The sequence below is a fragment of the Drosophila navojoa genome, chromosome 5, assembly GCF_054131105.1.
Source record: "Drosophila navojoa isolate 15081-1374.11 chromosome 5, UAZ_NAV_1.0, whole genome shotgun sequence".
Lineage (NCBI taxonomy): Eukaryota > Metazoa > Arthropoda > Insecta > Diptera > Drosophilidae > Drosophila > Drosophila navojoa.
In genome coordinates this window covers 23,409,933-23,425,548 of record NC_142893.1, presented here as the reverse complement: position 1 = coordinate 23,425,548, position 15,616 = coordinate 23,409,933, and the positions used below count along the sequence as shown (strand labels likewise).

Sequence of the window (15,616 nt, the reverse complement as noted above, 5' to 3'; positions counted from 1 at the left end):
CTCCATTTTTCTCATCGATGAGTTTTACAGAGAGCGAAAAGAAAAAAAAAAACAGCTAACTGATCATAAAAATAGTTAAGCCTGATTTTTAATGATATTTTAAATGTCTTAAACCTGCATATTAGAGGGTATATTGTTACGCTACCTTACGTCTGCAAACAAGGAAAATAAAAATTTGTAATATTCAACATATAAAACGGAATATCGCCAATAAATGTGCATTGATTATTTTAGTGAACGCTCAACAGGTTCTCTACATTTAATTTAAACAGTTGGAAACGATTCCAGCACAAACCGCTTTCATATGCTCTTAAAAATGAGAGACCAATATTCTTTTTGGGAAACTTCAAGTAACAAACTATAGGGTGTAAGGAATATGCCCTTTGTAAGTCGAACGCTGAATATAATAGTTAGATAAATCGTGTGGGTGCCAATTACTTCACAAAATTACTTTATTGTTTAGTTTTTGTTAGATAAAAAGATAGATACATCCTTTCATATAAATTGTATAAAGCATAATAGAATTTTTTTCGGTGGACACATCGTATCGCTGGGAGTTCTTTCATAAGCAGCTACAACAATATACCCTCTCTTTGACTCATTTTGCTGGGTATGCAAAATCAAAGCCACAAATAAAAGATAAGCTGCTCTGGCTGCGGCTGCTGCTGCTGGCACAGGCTCGGATGATGAATGATGTAAGCGGGACAGCCGCCTCTTGGGCCACAGGCCACATACATCGATAAGGAAACATTTAAATTTGGCGCAGGGGCAAGCGAGTTTGGCTGTCCGTGTGTGCTTGGCTGTGTCTGTGGGTGTGTGGCAACAGCTGAGCAGGTTGCAGTCATTTGGAAGGAGGAGGCGCGCCGTCTGGTGCATGCGGTGGGTGGCACGTACATGGCAATCGGCAGGCGATGTGGGCATGTCGCTTATCTTATCAGTCAGCGGGCGCTGCATAAAAAATACACAGAGAAAGAGAGAGAGAGAGAGCGAAATAAACTCAATCACACAGACACAGAGAAATGGTCGACTAAAATGTATGTACAAATACTCTGAATAATGTGTTGTACATATGTTACTTAAGCGCGCAGCCTGACGCAGAGTTTCAGTTTCGTTTGTTGTGTGAAGGCAGCAACAAGTGCCCCGACAGCAGCAGCAGCAGCAACAGTTGTTGAAGCGCAACAAGTGCCACGCGTAGACCGAGACCGAGAAAGGGAGAGAGGAAAAGAGTGAGAGAGCGAAGGGAGCTGAGAAAAATTGCCAGAGCTAAAAGCCCGCCACGTCTCTTCAATTAGCTCTGCTGCAGTTTTATTTAAATATAAATTCGCATTAAGGCATCCGCAAATTGATCAAATTAAACAACGAAATAAATTCATTAAACGCAATTCAATTGGCAGCCGCAACAGCTGAGCGAAAGAAAGCAAGGAAACGTGTAAAAAGTAAAAGGCGACAAGGAAAAAGGGAAAACCACAATACGTGCAAATGCTGTTCAAAGGCGTACAACTGCTGCGCGGCGGGTGAGTCTCAACAGTTTCCATGTAGAAAACTAGTTATAAATATGTCTATGTAGAGCTTTAAGCGTGTCAGTGTCGTGTGGTGGGTAATGGTACCCTCCAGGTAGCCTCTGTCATTGGCCAGCCTACTTAACTTACCTGTACGTTTTCTCACGTAAGCTGCAGATAACCTACCTCAATTTTAGGCTATATTACACTACTAAACAAGTGCTGCTTATCGCCGTGATCAAACAAAATGATTCATTATTGTAATTCATACATTCATACAGTTGAGGAAAGGAAAAATTCCATATTGAGCGTATGTATAGAGCAGATTACACTCGCAGATTTACTCCCATGAGAGAGCCTCAATGTTAATGTCGCAGATAGTCTATGGATCAATGCACTCGCTGTGGGGATGACAATAAGCACAGCAACTGCAGCTACAACAATAACAACTGCAATAATAAGCAAGAGTAACAACTGCAATAGCATCAAAGACCACAAAGCAAGCCACAACAGTTCTTAGTAGTCAGTCGCCCTCTCTCTCTCGCTCTCGCTCTCGCTCTCCCTCTATCTCTCAGTTTTTCATTCTCTATTTTACAAACACTTTACACACTTGTAGTTTGTTTATAAACAACTTTTTACGCGCGCTGCCACCCCCTTTTCACCCCTTTCCAATCACGTTTTATCAATGAATTTGCCCGCCCTAGTTGAGGTTTTTCTAAGGCGCTTGAAAGAAGGCAACACTTTTAAGATTTCCACATTGCGGTTGCCTAAGCAAAAGCTATGCGAGCAGTTTATGTAGTCTTTGAATGGGTTTCTTAGTATATTAAGTATAAAAAAACTACACATATTTATTAAAATTTTTTTTTTTTTTTTACTTTTATGGCTTAAGAAACTCTAGACGACAATAATTTTCATAAGAGAGTGGCGAAATAAAAAAGGCTATCTAACCTATACTTAGCTCTGAGTAAGCGTTCAAATAATATTGAGTAGACAATTACAACAATAGAGTCTACTGTTGTGGAAAATTTAAGTAAAGTTTGGAGACATTTTTCTTTTGCTCGAACAAATTAATTATTTTTTATACTTTGATATACTAAAGTTTTTAAAATCTAGTATATAAATGTTCCATCTCATTCTTAATGTTACATCTCATTCTTAAGTTTACCGAAAGCATAAGATTAATAAATAATAAATTAATAAATTTCACTGTTCACATTAGATTTGATTCAACTCTTATCTTGTTTTTGAAATTTTGATTTTAGCCTTGACTCGTTCAACAAAACAAATAGAATTCATGATATTTCTAAGCTTTCAATTGCCTCTTCCAACACAACCTAAGCAATTCTAACTGAACTTTTGATTTTATTTCCAAAGCATTAGTCCATTTAGCAATTTGCTATCAAGATTTGTGTCAAAGTTTTCCACTTGAGCAAATAACCTTATCTCTCAATGGCAATTAATGTCAGCCGAAGTCAATCTGTACAAGAAAGTGAAGCATACTTTTCAGCTGATCACAAAATGTCTCTCATTGTCTGCATACCATCACAACGAATTTGTATTGCATACTTTTGTGGGCGTAAAAGCTTTCGACGCGTCGAGCCGTTTCTTTGTTTTGCTTTGTGCCTTGTTTCTTTGTTAGCTTTCAGTCGGCGCCGCTGCACGTCCCTCGCTGTATTTCAACCGACACTGCGCACTGTTTTTGTGTTTTTGTTTTGGTTCCAGTTTTTTTTGCGCTGCTATCGGCGCTATCTGTGTGAGCAAGCAAGCGAGCACGATCTGTGCGCGAAGAGCGCCGCTGCAGTTGACCGACAAGTTTGGCTGCCTTCCCCCACGCACTCGTTGTCTGATTTGAAAGCCTGTGTGCGTGCATGTGTGTATGCGTGTGTGTGTGCGTGCGTAAATAAACACAAAGTGCGGTTTGCATTGGTGTGCTACCTTTGCTGTTGCTTTTGGGGCACTTAGCAACAGCGCCGGACACTGGAAATCAGAAAAACCAACATGAAAAAGAGAATTAAGAATAAGAGGAAAAAAGCACAATAAACTCTTTGGCTTTTAGCAGGCTTGTTTGGCTTGCTGTTGCCTTTTGTTTTGATAGCCGCTTTTTTGGTGTGTGGCGTGTTTTGGATCGGTCAACAACGTGTCACACGCTGACCATTTCGTATACCCTATGAATATTAATAAAGTGCGAGTATGATAGGAGTAAGGGACAACTTACCAAAATGTATATTTTGGTCAGCATTGAAATACAAGTTGATTTAAACTTGTTTTCCTCTCTGTTTATTTTCTTATGCCCCCGACTTTTATAGATATTACATGAATACAATCTTTATATACATATAAGTAAATTTGTCGACAGACAACTGTCTACAGGGTACTTCCAAGTCAATCAACTTTGACAACAGCCCTCTATAATTTTTGCACATGACTTGCATGGGTTTCCTCTTGGCGTCTACCTCTTTTCCAAGAGCTACAGTTATATACATATCTGTCAGATACAAAGCGTGGCAGACATTGTTGTGCTTGTGCAATCCACAGACAGGCAACAGACAACAGCCAACGACAACATCAGCATCAACAGCAGCAACTGTCAGTCTGTCTCTCTCTCTCTCTCTCTCTAACTGTGTCTGAATGATAACCTCAGACACCCCGAGCAACCGATAACAACAATAAGATTGTATTTATTGACGTCTCGCATTGGCATTTAGTTCGCTAGGCGAGCCCCCCAATCGAGCGAAACGGAACAGAAATAGAAATGCGACAAACAAAAAACACAATATTCGAAAATACAATAATATTTTTTGCATCCTAGGCAATTGAATGAATAACAACAATATTTGAATGGCATGTGTGTAGATGAATAATATTTTCCAGTTAACTGGAAAAGTCTCGAATTTCGATTACTCAATGAAAACAATTTGAAGCGCAGCAGATATACTCACGAAAATTTCACCTGCTAATTACGCTTTACCGTAATGTTTAGAGCTTATCATTTAATTGTTTGTTTACTACACTCGCAATAATTATCATACCAATTTCAAATTTCGATTCGGTTTCAAAGAATTCCTCGTTGCTGATAAGATTAGATAGCTAATGGCTGTATATATGCTTAATTTCGATAGTTGCGAGTAAACACATGTTTTATATGCGCCATCGATGGTATTTTCGATGACGTGAAATATATTTTATATGCACTGCGAGAAACGCGAGCTTAAAAGGTGAAAAAACTGCAAAATATATTTATTAAAGAGCCAGCTTAAGGTGGCCTCTTTTTCTCACTGTTTACTCTTCTTCTCTGGAGAAATATTAAGACAGAGAAAGAGTGTTTGAATATAACGTATTTGAATATATTTCATTACAACTCTTTCTTTAAAGTATTTTCAGATATAAGATTAATTAATTAAGAAATCACATGATTAAATTAAATGCGTCCGATCATTTTACTGGCTATCCTTCAATATTCTTGTCTCCATTCTCCCGCTATCCCCTTCACTCAGTTGCTTAACTGCGCCACAGAACGAGACTTTGCACCCACTGCATCCGAGTGCGCCTGCATAGACATCGCTTGGGGCGTTGTTTTATGTATATATGTATGTAAGTATATTACCTTCCACGTCACTTACATATATACATACATGTATATACATGAAATGCTCTACAATCTACGCAGACAGACAACTTATATACGCCTACATTATGTAGAAGTCCACGCTTATCAGCTGGCAAACACACACACTCTCACATATCGAGTCGATGTTTCTGGTTGTCGCTTGGACTTTGATATGCAATAAAGCCTCATTAAATTTAATAAAGCGATACGAAAAAACTTTTTGAGTTCTCTAAAACAAACTAACGTATTAGTATTATTAGTTGGAACTTAGTTCTTGTGGAGCAACATTCAACAACACTGTCGACCTTGGCACTGAGCTAGTGGCATATTTTGTTGAGTGGGTCTCGCCTCAGACAACAGTATTGGAGCTTATTGGAGTTATTAGTGTGAGCAATAAATGTTATACTACTTATAGCCTATCAACACATATTCAATGCTGTATAAGTCCTAGATTGTACTCAGAATACGTTTAATCGTATAAACAGCGAATTTACCAAAGATCGACTATTGAATTTATATGTTTTAATTAGAGAGAAATACTTCATAAATTATACTATTTATAATTTATGAAGTATTTCTCTCTATGTTATTATAGTGTTATCTTGCGCAGCACCAACTAAAAAAGAGTTATTCTAAACTAGTTCACACTGGAAATTTTAAAGTCGAGTATAATCTATTCTGATTGATCTTGATCTTATTTGAAATTAGGACAATTGATAAAAGTGCTGTCTGCAATAAATATTGATTATAAATACCTTACGAAATATTTTAATGACTAATATTTAGGTAAAATTTTATTTACAATAAAATAAATAGATAAGTAAAAATTATGGATTTTTTGTTTTGCATAGGAAAGCTTAGCATCAAGCAACTATAGTATAACTTAGATTATTATAATTTTAAAAATACTATAGAGACTTACGCCAATGAATTTCGAACCCGGATCTTAGTTGACTTATTATTAGTGAAATCTAATTGTATTCCAAAGTTTTCCTGTTATATACATGTGTAGATGAATAATATACATACATGCATATAGATTAATAATATGTGACGTCAAGTCGCCTATGGAAAAACCTTTCATAGCATTTGCGACTCAAATTACTCCTAACTATAAAACCAGTTCATGGCTGATTTCTTTATGTAGGGCACATATAGAGAAGTTCCCAAAAAATATATAAAAACCTAATATAATATATACAAATGTTTATGCTCAAATAGAATTTTTCTCTTGTATACGACCAGCTAGTGATTTTCCCTAACGTCATAATTAAATTACTGATTATTGCATTATATGGTATAGGTTATGACGTTCATAACTGTAAATGAACTGCCCAACAGCTGAGCGATTTTTATTAATAACTGTAAACGATTGACACATATTCGATTTGAATAGATCTTTTACCTTGTAACAAAACAAAATAATAATAATAATAATAATTAGTAATTAATAAATATTTTTTCGACTTTTAACATTTTTACCCATACGTCGTTATCAATTTTGATTTTAATTTGCTCAATTTTTGGTATGGGGGCAACTGGTTCAAACCGGAGCTGGTCGAACTGGTTTGATTTAAAGTGCTTGCTCTGATGGCCAGCTGATAAGAGTGAAAAGGGACGCCCAATACCTATGGATGGCTGGTGGTTCCCTTAAGCGTCTGTGTGATTGTGCTTTGTCTGGCGCTGAAACTAGGGCCATGGCTAGTTGTCTCGGTTGATGAACTTGTTCAAAGCCAACTTATTAACTGAAAGAAAGGCCCAGCCTTTGAACGAACGAATTCATTAGAAAATTAACCGCGGAAATCAGCTGAAAATTTAATTTTCATTTATTGTTGCCACGTATCCAAAAATAAAAATGCCACGTCAAAATGTATATACACCCAACTACATATAGTTGTCGCTATAAATTTTCCATATATACAAATAAATATATATGTGTATAATGTGTATATATGTATATGTGCTCTTTATACATATAAGTAGAAAAACACGCGCTTGGTAATTTTCTGCGTATTCCTTTTCGCAACGAGTAAAAAAGTCAATAAAAATAAAAATAAATATGCTACACGAAAATAAAATGTGCCAAAGAGCAGCTGGCGGCATGCGTCGCGGCATGCCCACAAAAATGGGCGTCAGAGACAAATATACCCTATACTAAGTGTAAGATATTTGATGCGCGCATGCAAAAAGATCATTCAATTCTCTTGTGATCTAATTGGACAAAACTAGGGTATTCTTTAGTCTATATAATCCTTTGTCTTTGTTTTTGATAAAGTAAGAATTCACAGTATACTCAACAAAAGAAAATCTGAAAAGATTGTGTAAATAAAGTAGATCCATTAATGCTTCACAAAAGGTCTTTGTGTATAGGAATTCACAGGAATTACAGGGTATATTGTGTAAACATACCAGTTTGGATCCATAAGAAAGCATTCAACTTTATGGTCTCGGTTTCGTCTAGGTTTTATAAATTGAATAGTTATGCATACATAATAAAAGAAGGGTATCTTAAGGGCTGCCTTTTCATAATCATTTCAAAAATTCTTATAAATAAGACAAGGAAGGATAATGATAGCCATGCTATATCACAGTTATTGGGTAGTTACAGGGTATTCTTGAGCACGTCTATTGCCTTTACCCAAACAATTAGACCTGCTCGTAGCATTAAAACGCATTGCCATTTGCAAAATGCCAAGAGAACTAACGCACTGCAGCGCGTGCCAAGCTAAATAATGTCGATCCCATTTCGAATTCCCACTCCAATCCTCATTCCTGCTCCCATTCCCATTCCCATTCCCATTCCCATTCCCATTACCATTTCCAATACCTATTACGTTTCACATGTGCTATCTTGTGCTCTTCTAATCAGCTGAATTTGAACTCTTCGTTTGCTCTGTGCGCGTGGCTGCCATCAAATATTGTCGAGTCGTCTGTACAGAATAATTAGCTAGAAGCGTCATACATAGCTGATAATGAGAGTCTCGCAGTTGAATTTTTGAGCATTCGCCGTGATTTAACTATGGTCAGTTCTTATCATTAGCGAGCTCATGGCACATCAAAATGACATAAATAAAAAAAATAAATGTTCAAAATAAATACATTTAAGAGGAGTATTAAAAGCGAATCCAGCCAAACGGTAGCAGCAGAAATAATAGTAAATATTTGATCTGGGCGGGGTTTGGGCTTCGCTTTGCGGACTGCAAATGCCAGCTCAAGAAGTTAGCAAATCTTGAAAAAGATAAACAATAGAGCTCCCGCGTATCTCCATAAATGCTGTCAATTTGATAAAACAACACAAACATTTATTAAATATTCATTCGCTTTGAATTAGCAGGCAAATTAATTAGCGCCTCGCGATTCGGTTCGACGCAAATGAAGAAAGGTTAGCTTGAGATCGAAAAAATATTTATAACATATAGAAAATAATATGGAAACTGGAGAAATTGATGAAAAAGAGAATTAGTATTGGCATTCTACATATAAGACACAATCGGAGCTCAAATTGGGCATGTGCAATACATATATGAGGTGTGCGAAATAAGTAACTAGCACTACGTTTTATACAAAAGTTTATGATTATAGTAAATGTTGCCATAAAATCATTTATTTTGTTTTATACCCCAGAATACATCGACACATAATTTTTTGTTAAATATTATTAAGTTTGAAAAAATTCTATAAAACATTGTTATGCGCATAAATATATTAAATAACTGTTTTACATAGTTTTTTCCCCGAAATTTTATAATCTCTAAATATGCATGGCACATACACTACATTTTATATTTTCTATATATATGAAAAAATCTAATAATTTAATATTTATTAATGGCAATTAAAAGTTGATATATGTACATATATTATATGACACCTCGCAATAGGGTTAACCAACATACATAACACTTCAGCATTTATTTATTTAACATTCATGTTTCTCGCATATCTATGTTCACGGTGTCTTTGCTAATGATCGCAGATATTTATATGAAAAAAAAATGTATATATATGATAATAAAAGAGAATATAAAACAAAACATACTAAATGTTATTTAAGCAGTTGTCAATAGATAAGCTCTCTTAGTCAACGTCTCCTTCTGCTACACTAAACACAATGAGGGGCCCCAGGCGAATGCTGCATTTCATGTAATAGATTTCGTATAATTACACTTTTCATTTAATCTACGCTTAGAGAGAGGGAGCATTATTTCATTTGCCTGCAAATTAGTTTGATGACATTTCGGGTACAGCAACGAGTATATTTTATCATGTGCCAAGCTGTGTGCATATACATACATATATGTATGTATGTATATATGTATGTAGTATAGTTAATGTATGTTAATAACTCGAACCGGGACACTGACAATCAGACATACAGACCACGCACAAGCACAAGCATATAGTATTTTATATACATATATACATATGTATTGTCTATATATGTATGTGTGTAAGTACATATGTATGGGCATATGCATAGAGTATTTGAGTAGCTAAACGCGACACTAGAAAATGCGCAGTTTCCGAAAAAATTCGTCGTCTGACCGAAACAAAATTAGATTACATAAATGTGTGACGTCACTGAACGACACAGAACTATGGCGTGAATAGTCAATGGACTTTGGACCCAGGAGACAATGTAACTGGAACTACACGATTGTGCCCCAGATAAATGCTATGCGAGCTGATTTATGTGATAAACAGTGCCGATAAGTTGATATTGCCGATGAGATTACAGATAGCAATCTCTGAAGAGCGTCTGCTTTGATAAACTGAGATGCGAAATGTTGGCCATGTTAACAGTTACAGCCAGGGTCAACAAGGGGGACAGTGAGAGAGAGAGATAGAGAGAGATTATCTCTCAGAATAACCATAACAGAGAACACAGCGATAGCTGCAGACCCAGCTGTTGGCTGATGAAATATTGCATCATACAATTGCGGTCGGCCGGTTCAGCGAAACGAAAGTGAGGCAGTCATGACGCCTTCACATTACTCTCTCTCTTTCTCTCGGATTCGCCCTCTCTCTTTCTTTCTCTTGGCTATGTTGTCGCTGACAATTGAAGGTTGTCTCTCTGTCTCGCTGTGGCTGCTGCTTCGGATTCCCCAGCCAAACGCGCTGTGCAAAAGTCGAAGCAAGTTTTTCATGAATTAACAAGCAGCAAACCGAAATCATTAACAACAAAATATTGAACAACTATCAGATACTCTGTAGGAATTACATATGTTATATTCTAATAAATAAAGATCTCTCATTCTACTTTTCTTGCTCGAAAAGCAGCTAAAGATTGTTGCTTTGGTCTAGCTGGAAGGAATCCAGAGATCAGTCTTAGCCGGGGATAAGAAAAGTCCCAGAGACATAGGGTAAATGCTGTTAGTCTCTGTCAGCCTGCCTCCATTGGCAAATATACCCATTTATAGCAGCCGACTTAGGGGGTATTGTCAGAAACCTGCACAACCAGCCAACAGCTGATTAGCCAGTTTTTGTTTTACAATTGTGTGTGGGACAAATGCGACGGGCGACGGCAACTCAACTCTTTTTTTCCAACATACTTAGAATACTAATTGAGGTACAGTTGTGCACAAAACATGCAGATAAAGCGTGCTGCGGCCAGGTAAAATTGGTAAGCCCTAAAAGCAGCTGCGTTAGGATTTCAACATGTACCTGAACAGGTAGCTCACCGTACCCTACTTATCGGAGATAACCGTTTTTCTTTTCAGATTGGCCTCTCCGCCCAAGTGCTACAATTTTCGGCTCGTCTGCCGTTCGCTGTCCGTGCAATATGGCGACGTGAAGACACTGACGCCCGCTGTCCGGGAGTATGTGGACAAGTGTGTGAATCTGTGCCAACCGGACCGGGTGCACATCTGCGATGGCAGCGCCGCGGAGAGCAAGCTGCTGCAAGGCTTGATGCTGAAGCAGGGCACAATCCTGCCACTGCCCAAGTACACGAACTGCTGGCTGGCACGCACCAACCCAGCCGATGTGGCTCGCGTGGAATCCAAGACGTTCATCAGCACGGAACGCAAGGAGGAGACGGTGCCAGTTACGCCAAACGCCACGCCCGGAACCCTTGGCAATTGGATCTCTGATGCGGATCTGAAGGCCGCCATTGCCGAGCGTTTCCCTGGCAGCATGAAAGGTCGTACCATGTACGTCATACCCTTTAGCATGGGGCCCGTGGGCTCGCCTCTCTCCAAAATAGGCATTGAGATCACCGACTCTCCCTACGTGGTAGAGTCCATGAAGATTATGACGCGTGCAGGCGCTCCAGTGCTGGACGTGCTGCAGCAGGGCGACGGCCAGTTCGTCAAGTGCCTACACTCAGTTGGCACTCCAGCCAGTGGCGTGCAGGCTCAGGCCTCGTGGCCATGTGATCCAGAACGCACCATAATCCTCCATAAGCCAGCCGAGAACGAGATCGTTTCCTATGGCTCCGGCTATGGAGGCAACTCGCTGCTGGGCAAGAAGTGCTTTGCTCTGCGCATCGGCAGCACCATTGCCAAGCGCGAGGGCTGGCTGGCCGAGCATATGTTGATTCTGGGCATCACCAATCCGCAGGGCAAAAAGATCTACGTGGCAGCCGCTTTCCCTTCGGCTTGCGGCAAGACCAATCTGGCCATGATGACGCCCACTCTGCCGGGCTACAAGGTGGAGTGCGTGGGCGACGACATCGCCTGGATGAAGTTCGACTCGCAGGGTGTGCTGCGAGCCATCAATCCCGAGAACGGCTTCTTCGGCGTGGCCCCTGGCACCTCGCGTGCCACCAATCCCATTGCCATGGACACCATCTTCCGCAACACGGTATTCACCAACGTGGCCTCCACGTCGGATGGCGGCGTCTACTGGGAGGGCATGGACGCCTCTCAGTTGGGCAATGTCACGGTCACCGACTGGCTGGGCAAACTCTGGTCGGCGGAGTCGGGCAAGCCGGCTGCGCATCCCAACTCTCGCTTCTGCACGCCTGCTGCTCAGTGCCCAATCATTGATCCCGCCTGGGAGGACAGCGCAGGAGTTCCCATATCAGCGATTCTGTTCGGCGGTCGCCGACCCGCTGGCGTTCCCTTGGTCTACGAGGCGCGCGACTGGGCACATGGCGTCTTTATAGGGGCTGCCATGCGCAGCGAGGCAACTGCTGCCGCCGAGCACAAGGCCAAGGTGATCATGCACGATCCCTTCGCGATGCGTCCTTTCTTTGGCTACAATTTCGGCAACTATCTCGCCCACTGGTTGAGCATGGAGCAGCGCGGAAAGGTGCCCAAGATCTTCCACGTGAACTGGTTCCGCAAGAGCGATGAGGGAAAATTCTTGTGGCCAGGATTTGGTGATAATTCCCGAGTGCTGGACTGGATCTTCCGACGTGTGGAAGGCGAGAAATGCTACGAGGAGTCGCCAATCGGGCTGCTCCCTAGTCAGGGTGCACTGAATGTTGAGGGCGTGGAGGGCAATGTGGATCTCAAGCAGTTGTTCGATCTGCCCAAAGACTTTTGGCAGCAGGAGGCCAGAGAGATCGAGCAGTACTTCCAGGACCAAGTGGGTGACTATTTGCCACGCCCCGTCGCAGACCAGCTGACAGAACTGAAGAAGCGTGTGGCCAACATGTGATGTGGATAATCGCTCCATTCTGTGCGGTTTCATAGGTTATTCCTAATCTTAGTTTAATAAACTCTCATAAAAACCAGCAAAAAAGATTTTGTTGTATCACATTCTATGGGCATGGGCGTGGCTTCTCGGGCACGCGAAACGAGAGCAGGCAGCGCCAGAAAGTGGGAGAGAGGCCCGTCCAAAAAATTGGCGTAAACAAGCATATAAATTCATAATCGCGTTAACCTCTCTGCACCACTGCGAATTATCAAGATCGCTGGAAAAAACGAGCAAATATTATGGAATATTATGAAAAAAGACCAAAAACCTGGAGCTCAAAAACGTGCCGCAGTTGTTAAGGTCTGATTAAAGACCTGGTCATGGTGGTGTGACTCGACATGCAGCCAATTAGAGAAGAAGCAAGCCTCAACACGGCACTGATAACGCATTGAGTGTGCCCGAAAAAGGGGTTCCGTTAGATCCGGTTAGATGATCATAAACAATTATAAATAACGACTAAGAGCTAGTATGTGTATATACATATAATATACGTGAAAGAACGGGCAAATACATGTCTGTATTGTATTTGAATGTAGATTATTGGGTAATTATTAAGTACGATTCAGATACAATAATCATGTATTAGCACAGTAAGTAAAGAGCCTAGTCTCATTAACTCAAAGTCATTATTTAAGATCCAATTCAAATAGATGAAAGTAAATATATTGCCTTATTCGAGTCTATAGGTTTAACGAAAAGTCAAAAATGTTTTTCCTTGTTCACCTTTGACTATACTAAGATATTTATTTTTAGACTTAATGATAAGATCTATTGGAGCAATTGGGCTACTTTATAGTGTGTAGCTCTGTTATATCGCAGAATTTAATCAAAATTTGGCTGACTTTATGGCATTTGGCATTATTAGGTCTTATTAAGTCTAAGGTCTGTGGGATTACCTGGTCTATCACATTAGCAAGCATAGTGAAGCCTAGAACCTGCTGCTCTAACATCCGAATTTCTTTCGTCAGCTATTACAACAATTTGCAGTTAAAAACAGAGCTTGAGTCTATATTTAGAATAAAATATTTTCCATTGCATCGAGACTCCAGGGGCTCGTTTGTGCAAGCTGATAAGGCCCGTTACAATATATATTTAGCTATATGTATATTGATTTTCATTATTACTTATTGATCCGCCAACTCATTGACGTAAATTCAAAAATTGAGTCAAGTCATCAAACGCGCTTTGGTAATATAGCTCGGCGATCTTTGCACGGCGCGGGGCTGAGACAAGGGGCATATGGATCGAGGAAGTTGGGGGCTGAGGAGGAGGTTGGCAGGCAGGCAGGGTAGCACAGGCAGACAGTTGATAATGATGATGATGATGCTGCTTATCAAGCTCAACTAGAAAAACAAGTCCACGGTTTAAAAATAAATACACCAAAAAAAGCATTCCGCAAATTTGTGTTGAATATTTTTTATGCTTTTTCATTTGCCATTAAAAGAGGCGCGTGGAGGTTGGCTGCTAAAATAATCTTGAACGGAACTTTTCAAGGATTTCAAGGTTACGAGCTGCTCCCTTTAAGGTGAACTACACGATCAAAATGCCATTTACTTTTGAGTACAGAGATCACTCGCATCCCCATAAAATGGTTGAGAACCTTCATTTCTCCTTCGAAGAGCACATGATGATTCCATGCGGCTATGCGCGTCATGTCATGTGAAATTCACTATGTCCATTCATGGCCTCCAAGTCGGTTGGCTGATGGCCATGGCCAACATTATAATAGAACAGCGTAGAATTTTGCTAGATCATCGAATCATCTTCCCCGTCACCATTTTCGCCAATAAGCGAAAGTGGCCAAACAAAATATTTATACATATGTATATGTATATATATGTGTTCTGGCAACGTGACAACAGATCGCAAAGGCCATGTGATTCTGTATCGTGACAGAAGGCGTAGGTGGGCGCGTGTGTGTCAGCCTTAGGGGGGAGTGGAGGAATTATTACTATAGGCTTATGTGCGAAAAATTAGCTGTATCAATTTTGAAAGGGAAGAGCTAAAAGGAACAGGTGAGAGTGAGTGAGAAGATTTGCCTTTGTGTAAACATATAGAATTCATATGGACTCTTATGTAGATATAACAACAATGAATGTGAACTTGAATGTTGATAAGGCAAATTAAGTAGGTAATTGGGGTGTACTTGGCTTGATCATTATCTTAACTGGCATATGATTGACTGTAGATAAGTCAACTGTATAATGTTCGGATATAGAAAGAGCGTATATGTATTTTTGTAACACTAATAGTATGTATATCATACATACACATATTTACATAGATAAGAACTATAAAATAAGCTCAAAGATCATATACTCACTTATGATCAAATATACATATACATACATATGTATGTTTGTATGCATTTATAGATCATAAGAAGAATTACAATACAACGACCCATATTTATCATGTGTAAGCCATTATTGTAAATTAGATACCACAGCAGGTGGCACATATTACTGGAAAGAAGACTCCTTTACTGAATGATGGAAATGATTGACACACATTAGCTACCTATTAACAGGAATTGAATTATTAATAGCTCCATGTTCAAGATTATGTATATTGATTGTGTATTCCTATATTTATATCAACAATATGAATCAATATATACAAATATTTATATTACTCAATCTTGAATTCTGTGAATTTTCGATTGGGTAAGCATAGACCAACAGACATCCCATGTTACGATAATTGTACGTAGGAGGAACTTATTGATACGTAACTGACTGCATACATATAATAACTGAGCTATTTACGCACTGGAACGATATAGAGTGGAAAACATAAATAAACAAAGTAATTAAATTAGCAGCAGCTGACAGAGCGAAAAACCAAATAACGCCGAGTGGAACGT

General features: G+C 39.5%; 1 protein-coding gene across 3 annotated transcripts; it reads left to right on the top strand.

Annotated features, from left to right (window-relative positions):
* The first annotated feature begins 1,149 nt into the window (after positions 1-1,149).
* LOC108654790 (Phosphoenolpyruvate carboxykinase 2) lies at positions 1,150-12,795 on the top strand. 3 transcript variants are annotated; one of them, XM_018106332.3, is made up of 2 exons: positions 1,150-1,514; positions 10,827-12,795. In XM_018106332.3, exons 1-2 carry the CDS (start codon positions 1,480-1,482, stop codon positions 12,709-12,711), a joined length of 1,920 nt encoding a protein of 639 aa, XP_017961821.1. In that variant the 5' UTR covers positions 1,150-1,479; the 3' UTR covers positions 12,712-12,795. The 3 variants fall into 3 exon arrangements, with proteins under 3 accessions (XP_017961821.1, XP_089117549.1, XP_089117550.1); XM_089261423.1 differs by lacking the exon at positions 1,150-1,514 and adding an exon at positions 9,182-9,249; XM_089261424.1 differs by lacking the exon at positions 1,150-1,514 and adding an exon at positions 10,599-10,720.
* Positions 12,796-15,616: the final 2,821 nt, after the last annotated feature.